This window comes from Pelodiscus sinensis, chromosome 10 (assembly GCF_049634645.1).
Source record: "Pelodiscus sinensis isolate JC-2024 chromosome 10, ASM4963464v1, whole genome shotgun sequence".
In the NCBI taxonomy this organism is placed as follows: Eukaryota; Metazoa; Chordata; order Testudines; family Trionychidae; genus Pelodiscus; species Pelodiscus sinensis.
In genome coordinates this window covers 5,197,092-5,211,050 of record NC_134720.1, presented here as the reverse complement: position 1 = coordinate 5,211,050, position 13,959 = coordinate 5,197,092, and the positions used below count along the sequence as shown (strand labels likewise).

Below are 13,959 nucleotides of genomic sequence, written 5' to 3'. Positions count from 1 at the left end.
TCTGCGTGGGTGAACCAATTCCTGTACCAAGTGTAACTTGCAGCTTTTGTTTTGCTGCCTTGGGAGCTGGCACAAAGATGAGCTGTAAATAAAATTAATACAACAGGATAATGGTAATGAGCTGAGAGCAAAGGCCTTCAGCAATTTTGTATGCGGGATTCATGTTGTATTCTGTTTCAGCATGAACATGTAGCTATTTTTAAGGATTAGCATGGTGCATGGTGAAAATACGGCTCATTATCGTTGAACCCAAACACCTCTTCTGCCATCTGGAGTTGGACTCTACCAAAATGCCTCTGTACATTGGGAAAGCTTTGACTTCACATCATGTGATGCTATGAATCAGTTCAATATCTTTAACAGAACTATTTTAGAGCAGGTTCTAACAACAGCCCCATGGGAAAAAACACACAAACAAAGGCAACAGAGGAAATGGATAATGGGATTTTTTTCATATACTGAACTACCGGAATGAATAATAATCTAGTAATTGCTTACATATATAGAAAATGACATCTTGTGACTCTGCCCTTAACCTGTTCTATACTCTGGAGAAATGTGGCATCCTCCGCACCTGTGTGGAACCCTAATACTCAGGTAACCTGTTTGCATCCAACATTGGTAGCGGAATACACAGGTGATCACATTGCTATTGGGGTTACAGGCGTTAAACAGTTGGCCTAGTGCAATACTGTCCCAGCTGCCTTCTGTTGCTCATTCAGATGCACAAAGAAGCAGCTAAGCCTGTGTCCTCCCTTGCACAAATTATTATGTGTCTTGCTCTTGCTGTAACGAATGTTATGCGGCATGCAACTGGCGGGTAGCAGACTGCAGGCTGCTTGGTTTCATGACCAAGGGTAGCAGCGGTGTGCAGATAATTTGAGACTCACAGGTGGGATGAAGATCCTTTGAATATTACTATTGAGGAGTGATAAGTGTGGTCATCTCAGGAGCAAATAGAGGGGATTAAAAACTTGGCATCATGCACTTTGCCTGTCCGCCCTTCATAAATATCCTAGCCATAGTAATTGGCACCTGTGGTAGCTCAAATCCTTTGTCCCACTTGAAAAGATTTGCAGATAGTCCTTGGTCAGCTTGGCTATTTAGTTGTCCCTGGCACCTTACATCTTGTCTCACATGGGTATGTGAGCCCCCAAAACATACACTTTTTGTGCAAACACCTCAAAGTGATTTAGGAAGCCAGGTATTAGCCCTGCATTGCAAAGAAACTGTCCACCTACTTTTTATAGTCCTTAAGTCTGCCTTTTTTTTCTCTTCTTCAACTCAACTCGTCCTTCTAGAAATTTTTGTACAACGTTGCTCTTACCTGCAAGGAGGCAATGCTGTCTTGCTGTATATTAGCAAAAGCTCTTGCATCTGCCAATTCTCATCATATTCTGGGGAGATCAGGTAAGCTTGTTTTGAAGACTTTAGTCTTCGACAAGAACCAGATTTTTAAAAAATTATGGTATTTCACAATAACACATACTGTAACTGAAAACTTGAAGCATTTTTGACAGCTGGAGCTCCATGGAAATTAGCACAGTGAAGGAATGTAGCTAATTTTAAGGACTAGAAAATAAGAAAACTGGGTAGGCTGAAGTTAGGGATATCTATGGGAAATAAATTGGGTGTTTTTTGAGCTATTTACTCACTTTATTCACAGTGTCTATGTCTAGACTGGCATGATTTTCCGCAAATGCTTTTAATGGAAAAGTTTTTCCGTTAAAAGCATTTGTGGAAAAGAGCGTCTAGATTGGCACGGACGCTTTTCTGCAAAAGCACTTTTTGCGGAAAAGCGTCCGTGCCAATCTAGATGCGGTTCTGTGCAAGAAAGCCCCAATCGCCATTTTCGCCATCGGGGCTTTTTTGCGCAAAACAGTTTTTAGCTGTCTACACTGGCCCTCTTGCGCAAAAACATTTCTGGAAAAGGGCTTTTGCCCGAATGGGAACGTCAAAGCATTTGCGCAAGAAGCACTGATTTCAGACAGTAGAACGTCAGTGCTCTTGCACAAAATCAAGCGGCCAGTGTAGACAGCTGGCAAGTTTTTGCTCAAAAGCGACTGCTTTTGCGGAAAAACTTGCCAGTCTAGACACAGCCAGTCTGTATAACAAAGTAATAAAAACATAACTGAGGCAACAGCAGAGTATGGCAAAAGCAGCATATTTGTCTGGGAGGGAGTAACTCAGTTTGGTCAGTACGGACCCTTCTGAGAAATTAGCAGCTTTGGTGTGCTGGCCTCTGGAGATCTGTTGGTTGAGAAGGATGGTAGGACAGAAGCAAAGGAGGACATCTTCAGGGCTCTGTGTAAGATGGAGGGAGATGAACTCTGAAAAAGTACCAGCACTGTAGTAGGATGTGTGAAATCCTTAGCTATTTCCTTTTTAGAGGTGAGACGAGTACTTAGAAAGAGTCTCGATTTGTCTATTGAGGTAGTGTCCTGAGAACAGTTAACCTTCTTAAAAAGATAAAAGTAGAACGTCTAAAAAAGCAAATATGATTCTAGGTTGTATCAACAGGTGTGTTGTAAACAAAACTCGTGAAGTCGTTCTGCCGCTCTACTCTGCACTAGTTAGGCCTCAGCTGGAGTACTGTGTCCAGTTCTGGGCGCCACATTTCAAGAAAGATGTGGAGAAATGGGAAAGGGTACAGAGAAGAGCGACAAGAATGATTAAAGGTTTAGAGAACATGACCTATGAAGCCAGGCTTCATGAACTGGGCTTGTTTAGTTTGGAAAAAAGAAGATTAAGGGGGGACATGATAGCGGTTTTCAAATATCTAAAAGGGTGTCACAAGGAGGAAGGAGAAAATTTGTTCCTCTTGGTTTCTGAGGACAGGACAAGGAGTAATGGGCTTAAAGTGCAGCAAGGGAGGTTTAGATTGGACATTAGGAAAAAATTCCTAACTGTCAGGGTGGTCAAATATTGGAATAAATTGCCAAGGGAGGTGGTGGAATCTCCCTCTCTGGAGATATTTAAGAACAGGTTAGATAGACATCTGTCAGGGATGGTGTAGATGGAGCTTGGTCCTGCCTTGAGGGCGGGGGGCTGGACTCTATGACCTCTCGAGGTCCCTTCCAGTCCTATTATTCTATGATTCTATGATTCTCTTCATGCCGGGAGTTGCTCCTCACTGAGAGTCTGTCTCTGCTGTATTTCTTAGTACCATCTCTCCAGTGGAGCCCATATGATGCTTTAACACAATGGTTTGCAACTTGTTTCATTCCACAGACCACCAGGCCAATCAAAACATTTTCATGGGCCACCTCCAACACGTATAGCACAGGATGAACGACACAGCAACTACTTAGCATGATGGTGGCAGCTACACTGATGCTCAGAGCCTCAGAGAGAAGTTACTGGCAACACATCATGGTTGCGTCCTAGGTGACGCTATGGATGACACGCCGTGTGCTTGTGAACACAGCGTAAAACAGCCTAACGGTGGCTCCTGCTCACGCCATGTGACTTTGGACAATGTTCCTGTGGACCACCAAAAAAAGTCACCATAGACCACCAGTTGAGAACCACAGCTTTAACGCTATATGGTCGTTATTCCAGCCAAGGAGGAAGAGTAGCTGGTACCCCCAACAGAACGTCGGTGATGTCCTGATCTAACTCCAGCAACCAGTGATTAGTGGAGGAAGGTTTTTTTCCTCTGTCTGGTGTACAGCCTCTCCCTGTCTTTGGCTATTTGCCTTCTTGGAGGGTGGACCAGCCATTACAGATATGGGTCCCACCCACTTTCATTGATAGAGACAACTTATTCATTGGTGCCAGATTCCAGCACTGAAAGGAGCCCGGGGCTGTCCTACTTGTAAGGATAGTGATAGAAATGTAGCCGTGTTAGTCTGGTGTAGCTGAAACAAAATACAGGACTATGTATTTTGTTTCAGCTACTTGTAAGGATATCTTCACAAACAGAGGCTAGTTTTGCTCTCTCTCAGCACTTGGTTTTTCTTTGCTATGTGAAGATGTGAAATGGCTTTTTAGGTTGCAGTTTGGGGCATCACTGGGGAAAAAAACACACCGCATAAAGAACTGTGTCTGTTGGCTTACTGTTCGTTATGAGTGGGTCAAAGCTTTTCGTAGAACATCCAGCAGAAGTTCCCCCCCCACACACACACACACATGGGCACACCTTGGCTTTTTATAGGAAAATAATTTTCACTCTTCATATCAGACAATAAAATCACCACTTTGAGCAGGGTAATTCAGAGGCAGGGCCAGGAGGAGGAGCTGTACACATTCCCTGGAGTTTGAAATGGAGAAGTCAAACTCTCCTCAGAGCAAAAATGCCTCGTCCATTGAATCATCCAACTAAGTTCTAGGTTTCCACATGAAAGACCTCGTGAGATAGGCGAAGTGGAGGGTCATTTTATGAGTGTAAGGGAGCAGGTGCTTCTTTACAGAAAACACAGTCCCCTGTAGAGAAATCAGTCCTGGGAAGAGTTACAAGAACCACCACCACCCATCCATGTCCCCAACTTCGTGCTGAACCTGGTAAATGTAGACCTGTCCTTTAGCAAGTGCCATTGCCACCTATTTATATAAAATAAACAGAGTTCAAGCATTTTTACCATAGTCATAAAGCCTGTTCTGCACAAAGGCAGATCAAACCTGGGTCCTCTGCATTTGAGTCCTATTCACACAAATGTATGATTCCTGGGTTTTCCTGAATTGCTACTGGGGGAAGAGGGAGGCAATTACCCGAATGCAGATGCTTAATGCAGGTGATAATAAGTCAAATCTTCCAAGTTATTCCTTTCTGGGCTTCCCGGTGCATTTGATCTTTCCTGGTATCTCTGAATAAGTGACTCGGGGCAGGTACTATTTTTATGTAGTGTGCTGTATGGCACTGAACAAATACGATGTAAACAAGACGGATGACAGTAACTCTGAATTTTCAAGAAGAGATGGTTAGAAATGTATCTAACTTTTATTTTTAGTAACGAACAGGGAACCAATAGCAAGGATCAAGTCACAAATAGGCGCAGCATCACTGTAAACCAACCACTGCACTAATAGTTAACATGTATACAGGAATTGCAAATAGATTAACATAATTAGTTCTCAGGCAATGGTCAAAAACACAGAAAGGTCAGCATGAATGTAATATGGATGCTTCTCAATCAGCCAGCCTAATGTCTTTCAAAGTAGAGACACAGCCATAGAAATTAAATGGCTGGAATGACTGATTGCCCTTCAGGCAGCTAGGGTTGCCAGATGGTTTCAACAAAAATACCGGAGACACTTGACATTACATCACAATCTACATTACCTCTGATTTAGAAAATTTCTATTTTCTCACTTTGTTTCCCCAACAGAAAACTCAAATACTGGACTGTCTGGTTCAAAACCGGACACCTGGCAACCCTACAGGCAGCTGAAAACGAGAGACCAGATGCGGGCCTAATCTACCACTCCCGTTTCTGTGTATAGTTCTGCCCTTTCACTCTTGCCTGGGCTGTGTTCATGGAGGAACAGCGCTAGCTGCTAAAAACGAGAGCTCCAGTGCCAGGGATCAAGTCCCCATGCTCCCCATGAATGCCTATGTCTGGAGGATGCCTGTACGCAGCTTGGGGTTCCCACAAGAGACAAAGTTGAAGCCCTCTCCTGTATGACTCTTCAACAGCTGGTGTTCAAACTCTTTCCCTGGCCTCTCCTGACTCCTTGCTCCATCGGCCTGACCTGCTCTGGGAACTTTACCACTTTCGAGATGCTTTCTTTGGAGTAACCATCACTAGGGACTGGGGTTCTGTAACTTGAGATAAAGGTTCTGGTTCGGGCAGGGAGCTCTTTCCATGCACCCATCCCGAGCCTTTGCCCCTGTGTCCATACCTCCCACTTCTCCAAAATACCAGCACTAATGTATTTAACTCCTTGCATTCTAGATTAAGTACCAAAGGCTTGCACTTCTCATGGTTGTCCTGCCTCCTCTTCATCTGAACAAGATGCCAAATTTCTCAGTTAGAAGCCTTTTACAATGATAAATAGATAGACACTCTCAAAATGTAAATGCCATGGTTTTTTCAAAACCCGGCCAGAGAACAGTAATGTGAACTAAGTGGTAATCTTCATCTTTCTTCCCTTTAGAGATCCTCCCAGGATGCCACCTGCCGTTGGAGTCACTGTGGAGACAAGAAAAGACACCGGTGCGTCAGCTTACCTATTGCTGCTTTTACATACTGGATAACTTTCCACACACATCGCTCATTTCCTTTTGGCCCATACCCACGTCTCTCTCCTTCACTTCATCCTCTGCCACTGCCTCTCCAGTCCCTCTCGTTAGTACAGAACTTCACTGAGTTCCCTTTTTATTTTAATAAAGGGCAAAACTCAAAGGATGGCCCAGTGAAAGAAATGCACTTAGACGGAGCTGTTGTTATTATGTAAAGAAGCTGCTTGATGTGTATTTCTGGACAACAGCACTGCCTAGATTGGCAAGTAGTTTCAACTGATCACTGCCTTAATCCCTTTCTGATTTACCTGGAAAAACAAACTTACCATACAAAGGCCAAGTTTTGAGCTTCTAGCTAGAGTAAAGCAATTTGAGTGAGGCGAGCTCTACAGCATCTGGCGTTTTTGCCTAGAAAACTTCGTTCAAACAGTGTGAAAGTATTTACAGCATCATGTGAAACGAATACACCTTCTCCTCCATCCCTCCAATTCCCACAAGCAACATACCGGTGCGGCTGCTCTACCAACTGGCCCCTCTTCAGGTCGATGCTTTCCCTGATGGGGAAGTTCTGAACTCTCCCGGTAGTCTCGGCCCTTGGGATTCTGCTTGTCTAGTACTGCCCGGCTCTTTGTAGGAAGAGGTGGCTTGCTGTACTGTCCCTGACTGCTTGGACCTACTTCCGACCTTGAGGGCTTGACTGGTTTCTTCAGTGGTGCTGGGCTTTCTAAGCATGGAGGGGGCTTCTGCTTGACCTGAGCCTTTTCACTTAGAGTCTTTTCCTCAGTTTGGTTGGAGCAGGTGTAGGACCGGAATCTGGGCGTGGGGACCAGGAAAGGAGGGGATGGCTGCTTGTTGGAAGACTTGCTGCTGTCGGCATCCTGCAGCTTGCTGGGAAGGAAGCCAGGATTTGGAAGCACCGGGAGCTCCTTTCGCAAGGCCGCAGCATAGTCCTGTTCCTTCTTGGGTGCCACCTTCCCTTTCGAGCTCATGGCGCCGTACAGCGGGTTATCAAACATCTCAGGCTTCTGCTGCATTTCCTCTTGAAGCAAAGGCTCGCTCACACTTTTTCCCAGGTCAGCTGGCCTGCAGCCGTCAAGGCAATATGGAAACGACAGGTGTGATTAGGGGTCGTCACTGAGTGACTCGTACAAGGGAGAGCAAATGGAAGAGTGAGCGTAGGAGAATTATGCTGACTGTGCAGCGGGGCAGGGCGATAACAGAATAACAGTCGAACCAGTGGGGAGGAGAACAGAGGGTACACGGGTTTTGCTTTGTTTAAGCTTTATTGACAGGAGAGCTGAGAAACTGACCCCAGAGCTGGGTCCTGACAAAACTTGGTGTTTTTTTAAAAAGAAATTAGCAACAGAGCCAAACTGTGCCAAGGGCTGCGATGGTTTGGAGAAGAGCACCAGTCTGACTGGATGAACAGAGCTCATCACTTGTGGCTGAAGGGCCTGGAATGGAAGTCTCTAGAATGTTAGCCCAAGAACTGACACCACACCTGTGTCACAGTTGGGCCATTACAGCCAATCTCCTATAGCTGCCAGTTGGTTCAGGGGAAGGAACAAAGCACCCCTCAAAACACACAACTGCATGGTAGTTTCCGGCCCTACAAAAATGGAGTTAATAGGAGCCTGCCCCCCAAGCGCTGCCCCCCTCTTCTCTTGCAGGGTCAGAGGGTTACTTTGTGTTTAGTGAAGCCTGCAACCCCCTTGCTGTGTCTACACTGGCCAATTATTCCGGAAAATCAGCCGCTTTTCCTGAATAACTTGCCAGCTGTCTACACTGGCCCCTTGAATTTCCGGAAAAGCACTGACGATCTACAGTAAAATCATCAGTGCTTTTCCGGAAAAACTATGCTGCTCTCGTTTGGGCAAAAGTCCTTTTCTGGAAAACTATTCTGGAAAAGGGCCAGTGTAGACAGCACAGATTTCTTTTCCGCAAAAAAGCCCCGATTGCGAAAATGACGATCGGGGCTTTTTTGCGGAAAAGCGCGTCTACATTGGCATGGATGCTTTTCCGGAAAAAGTGCTTTTCCAGCAAAGCATCCTGCCAATGTAGACGCGCTTTTTCCGGAAATACTTATAACAGAAAACTGTTCCGTTTTAAGCATTTCCGGAAAATCATGCCAGTGTAGACATAGCCCCTGAGTTTGAGCCTGAGAGAGCAGCGGTAGATGGGTTGTTGAGGTTGTGTGGGTGCTGTGCTGGTGAGGCTGATCACACACCAGCTTGACCACTCAAAGAGCCACACTCCTCTTGCTGGAATGGGGGATGAATGGCATGCGGGGAAGGGAGCTTACGAATGAGAACCGTTCTTTGCTCTGGAGGCCTTCCTTGAATGGTGTGGGGGGGGGGGGGCGGTTCTGTGTGGGGCAGCGGAGTGTGGGAGAAAGACGAGGGGAGAGGTGGTAAGGAGGGTGCCATAGAAAAGCAGGCTTGGAGCGTAGGCTCCTTTTAACTCCATTGTTGTAGGATGACAAAGGGGTTGACTAGGAACGTAGCCTCCTGTCCCAGATAAAACCCATCACCAGGGCTCCATTAGAAGCAATGGAATGAGGCTGGGGGGTACATGGGCGCGGTGTAACCTCATCACTTCACTGAGCAGCTTGGCAGACGAGGGATGTCTCTGATGCGGGATGGATTTAAATTGGGCGTCAAGGCTGGTGGTTACTGAGACCCATGGGCACTGCATCGGAACCCAACTAGAACTGCATCTAAAAGCCTGCCATGCCAACGAGGGGTTCGCCTTCCTCCCCCACGCTCCCCTTCACTTCTGAGTGGCCACTCGCCCCTAAATCAAGACTGGGAAGGAATTACCCACAGCGCTGTCACTTTGGGCTGAGCACAGGACTGAGGGCTGGTCACACTGGGTTCCCTTAGGATGGGCGGGGCCAGCATCCATCTCACGCCTCTCTTTCTGCTCCCAGAGGGTGAGGGTCACTACAGCCTCGCACTGCTCCTCCAGCCCACTACACAGATAACAAAACAGTGACTGTGCGGTGGGGGGGAGTGGAGGAGACCAGCATAGCCCCAGAGCCAGGGGAAGACTCACCCATGCTCTTGACTCCTGGGGCCAGAACTTCGGTTTGCTGTAGGCTGAGCAGACGATTTTGGAGACAGGGGTGACTGGGAGGAAGGTGTGGAGCACGACTCCCTCTGCCCCATCACAGAGACGTTCTCTTTAGGCTGCTGGTCGTAGGTCCAGCCGGCAAGTGTCTGGTCTGATGAAGGGCTCTGCTTAAGCTGGCCGGGTGCAGGGACTTGTTGAGAGAAGACCACCCCCATATAGTTGGGATTGCTGATGTCCGTGGGCGTGGAGCTGCCGGAGGGAGGGAACAGTAAGAGGAAAACACACTTGCCCAAAGCCCCTGTCAGCAGACAGCTACTAAGGAAAGAGCCTCATGGCCACTGACTGGGACCTCCTTTTGGGTATATGTTTTTGGTGGATGAGCTAATGCGGGAGTCTTGGCTGCTCCCTCCATAGGACCTTTGCGGGCGGAGGGCTGCCTGGTCAGGGTCACCACTCACTCCTCAGCTCACCCCCCAATAGGCTCCTGTGGTGTGAAGTAGTCCACACACTGCTTGTAGCTACTTATGGGGCCCAGAAGCCCTCCCAAAGGCTTCCAGGCCCTGTAGCTCAGCTGGAAGCTGCAGCAGAGATATACAAAGTAAGGAGCAGATGAGCATGTGGCCTAGCAGTGTGCAGGCTACTTCAGTCAGAGCACAGAAATCCGGCCTGGCTCCGTGGACGGGGGTGAAGGCAGCCAGCTAGAAAACGGGTGTGGTCGCCGGTAGGCACCAGAGAAGGAAGACCTTCCTTGGAGTAAGTCTGAAGCATGCAGTGACTGGCGGTCTGAGGGTAGCTCCCACGCCCACGCCAGCAGAGTGAAAGCGGCCAGCTTACCGGGTCGTGTCGTCCTTGCCCTGGGCATCCGAAAAAGGGGACGCGTTTCCCCTAAAACGAGCAACAGCCGCCGCTTCTTTAGCCATCAAGTGAGCAGGTTTTGATTTTCTGTTGGAGGGAAGGGGCACTTTTGAGGACGGGAGCAGGACCTCAGCCTAGTTAATCCATTCTCATTCCTTGCCATGCCAGACAGTTTCACCCACCCCTGTGCAGAACCCTGCTGCCGTCCAGTTGCTTTCTTGGGAAGGTCAAGGCAGGAGAGTGTAACTCTGTAGCTGTTACCAGCAAAACCAGGAAGGTGTAGGGCAGGGCAGGGAATCTTTTTTGCATCGGGGCTGCTGACCCACAGAAAAATCAGTCGGGCCCAGGCTAGTAGATTTTGTGCGCTCCAGCCCCACAGGATAAACAGCAGTGGGGGCTGGGTGGGAGAGCTGGAGCACCAGTGCAGGTTCCCCAATGCTGAAGGGGAGCTGCGAGCCTCAGGGGCCGGATCCAGTCAAGTCTTTGGTTCCCCACCTCAGTGTAAGGGGCGCACAGGGAGCAGCTGTTCAGCTCCCGCTAGATCTGTTTTCTGACACACCAGCGAGAGCCACTTCTGCACTCAGCTTGCAGTGCAGACGGACCACTTCTGAGTGTCTGAATTGCTGCCTCTTGGCCCTTTACCTGTTTGGTTGCTCCAAGTCTTTGGGGAAATCAAAGCTGCTGGTGCCCTTTAGTTTCTGCCCAGCAGTCTCATCACGTTCAGTCTTCACAAAATCTGGAGGCAAAGAAAAGGCAGGAAAGAGCATTTGAGTGAGTCATGGCCTTAGCGTATGACTTCCAGTCTTGGGGCTCTGAGCTAGGCTGGGCTGAGCCTGGCCGGATGTCAGGGCATAGACATGTCCAAAAGGACTGGTTTATCCAGTCAGGAATGGATGGCCAGGCGTGCATTTTCCTTTAGATCGAGAGCCCGCTGTGCCCTTTTCAATGTACCACCAGGTGTCTGGATCAGAGGCAAACCGGTCTCCCTGCCCTGCAGCCATCGCAAGTGGACAAGCAGCCATCTCTTTCAAGAGAGGCTGCATGTCGGAGAGACAGGGAGAGGGCTCCCTCGGCCTGTTCATTCACGTGGAGAAGGGAGAGGAAGAGCTGAATGTGACTGCTGTGGTTTTCTGGAGTTGCTCATGCCCACTTCCCAGGAAGAGACAGATCCTCTTTGGATCACCACCACTGAAAGCCATTGGCTGTTACGAACGAAAAATGCGGCTCGGATAAGCTCAGTTCTGACAGGAATCAGATCAGGCCCTTCTGGATCAGACCACAGTACCCTGGAGTGAGCCCCTCCCGGGGCGAGGTTCTTACCATACAGCTTCTCCCTCTGTTTCCCTTGCGAGGTCTGTAACTTGATTTCACCTTGGAAGACCCCAGTTCTCTCACCATGGTGCGTTAGCACAACATGGAAGGGGACAAGCGACTCTGTAGCTTCTATTCGCAGGGCAATGCAGCCTTCACCTAGAGAACAGGGAGGAAGTGTGGAGCTGAGAATGACCAGCACCATTTCCGTTCAAACAGAACCAAGGGACTTGGGATGTGACTGGAAAGAGAAATTCTGCTTCGCGTCACAATGGGAACTGTGTGATAGCTGCAAACTCAGGCGGGCGAGGGGCGCCCATCCCCTTTTTTGTGTACTCAAGGGTTTGTACAGGATACCTCAGGCCCCATTAACAACTCGGTGCTCTGAGCCGCCATTATTGTGAAGGACAGTGTGTGGCCCTGGACTGCATGATATGGGTGCCAGTGGAGCGGCTCTCTCCACCTCAGTACTGTGGTCCTTCGGCCGAGCAGGGTGAGAGCGGTAATCTGGCTGAGCACTGATTGTGAATTTCTCTCGGGCCCTGCAAGAAGTGGCCTTTTACCCATCAGATATGGAATACGCAAGGGAAGCGGCATTTATAAGCCCTGGATAAAACCCACATGACAGAGTGAGCTTGGCTGTAATCCCGGCAGGGCACTTTGCCTGTAAATCCCTGTCATTCTGATGACGTCTATACTGCCGAGTCTTTTCATCCTCATTCGTGCAGAGCGTTGCACACGACCTGCGTGTCATCCCTGTTCAGCTCTCCACCAGAATCCAGAGCACCTTCCGTCTGTACTAATCACTGCCGTTCTCTCCCACGCTTCCGGTGATTACGAACCACCTGAGGAGAGCTTGACTCATAGCCAGCGCTCGAATTAAGCACTTACCATAAGATTCATCGCTGTCTGAGGACTTAATGCTGATCAGAATGTGCTGGTCCAGCAGGTACTCTGGGTCTGAAATAATCGGGGTCAGCTGCAAGGGCAAGCCCAGAGGAGTCAGTTCAGTGGCGAGGGACGCACACAGAAATAAAGTTCTGCCTTTGTACGTGGGCCCAGACTGAGCAAGGTTCCCCCAGCTAGGGCCCTGGAGATTCCTGCTCCTCCAATGCCCAGTCCAGCCCTAAAGCGCCCCGTGCCCATTCCCATTCCCGGTAGGGAGGCTGCACATCAGGCATTTACACAGAGCACCGCTGCGGGCCTTCCTGTCTAGGAGGGAGTGATTTGGAGCCCAACTTCAGTCTGCTCCAGGCGATTTGGAGATCACCGCGTTCACTTCCAGTAAGGTCCTGGGGGTTGCCCTGCAAGTCCTTGCACAGGGTTCCAAAAACTATCTGGCCAGGCCAGCCTTTCCGGACCCAAGAGTCTCCCCCTCAGATTATCCACAAGGGTAGTCAAAGGCTCGCTTTCATGAATGCCACTGCTGCCAGGGAGTAGAAGAGCAGCAGCTAGCCCCATGACTGAATACTAGTGCTAGCCCAGCAAAGGGCCTTTTAAGGCTTGCCTCTTGGTAAATGTTTTCTAGGACGTGCACCTCATTGTTTTTCAGAGGCCATTTCCTCCTTGCCTTGGCAAGCATGCCGCCTTGGAAGAGTGCAGCAGATCACCTGCACTTCCCCGCTCTGAATGCCTGGACCTTCTCCCTGTGTACCAAGGAGATCCACTGACTAGCAGGACAAACTATTAATCTCCATGCTCCATGCCAAGGGTTCCCATCTACTTCCCAAAAGCGAGCCTGGCACTTGAAACCCATGTTGATTTGAAAAGCAGGTTTGGTTGCTGTTTATCAGACATGCGGACAGAGGACGTCTCTAAAGGGGCGTGAAAAAATAGTCTCCACTTACCTTAGGAAGGGCCTCCGTGAACATCACCACCAGTTCCCCTTCATTGCCATCTTCATTTTCCCCTTCCTGGCTCTTTACAAAGCCTGCAAAGAGTGATGCCAAACGGGATCATCGGCCAGGCGAGAGAGAGACCCACACAGTAAGAACTCACTTTCAGAGGCTAGCTCCCCAAAGGGCCTACTAGGGATTTTACGCTTTGGGCACAAGACTTGTAAAGCGCTGGGAGCTTGAGGGCTGGACCTTGAGTGAACACTTCCATAGCACATTGATTCCATTGATTCATTCCATTGATTCTGGGATGCAATTGTGAGCAAGACACGAGAAGTCATTCTTCCGCTCTACTCTGCACTAATTAGGCCTCAACTGGAGTACTAGGTCCAGTTCTGGGCATCACATTTCAAGAAAGATGTGGAGAAATTGGAGAAGGTCCAGAGAAGAGCAACAAGAATGATTAAAGGTCTAGAGAACATGACCTATGAGGGAAGACTGAAAGAATTGGGCTTGTTTAGTTTGAAAAGGAGAAGACTGAGAGGGGACATGATAGCAGGTTTCAGATATCTAAAAGGGTGTCACAAGGAGGAGGGAGAAAAATTGTTCTCCTTGGCCTCTGCTGTTAGGACACAAAGCACTGGGCTTAAACTGCAGCAAGGGAGGTTTAGGTTGGACATTAGGAAAAACTTCCTGTCAGGGTAG

At 48.7% G+C, this 13,959-nt stretch overlaps 1 protein-coding gene across 3 annotated transcripts in view; it reads right to left on the bottom strand.

Moving 5' to 3' along the window:
* Positions 1-2,977: 2,977 nt before the first annotated feature.
* Positions 2,978-13,959, bottom strand: part of INPP5D (inositol polyphosphate-5-phosphatase D) — a 76,309-nt gene continuing 65,327 nt past the window's right edge. The window contains exons 19-26 of one of the 3 annotated variants that reach the window (XM_075937410.1): positions 13,267-13,349; positions 12,311-12,398; positions 11,429-11,578; positions 10,751-10,844; positions 10,088-10,195; positions 9,236-9,502; positions 6,688-7,264; positions 2,978-6,131 (exon numbers count right to left, since the gene is read on the bottom strand). In XM_075937410.1, coding sequence (XP_075793525.1) covers positions 6,129-6,131; positions 6,688-7,264; positions 9,236-9,502; positions 10,088-10,195; positions 10,751-10,844; positions 11,429-11,578; positions 12,311-12,398; positions 13,267-13,349 — 1,370 coding nt within the window. In that variant the 3' untranslated portion in view covers positions 2,978-6,128. The remainder of the gene's footprint in view (positions 6,132-6,687; positions 7,265-9,235; positions 9,503-10,087; positions 10,196-10,750; positions 10,845-11,428; positions 11,579-12,310; positions 12,399-13,266; positions 13,350-13,959) is intronic. The other 2 variants (XM_075937409.1, XM_014577481.3) reach the window with 2 other exon arrangements.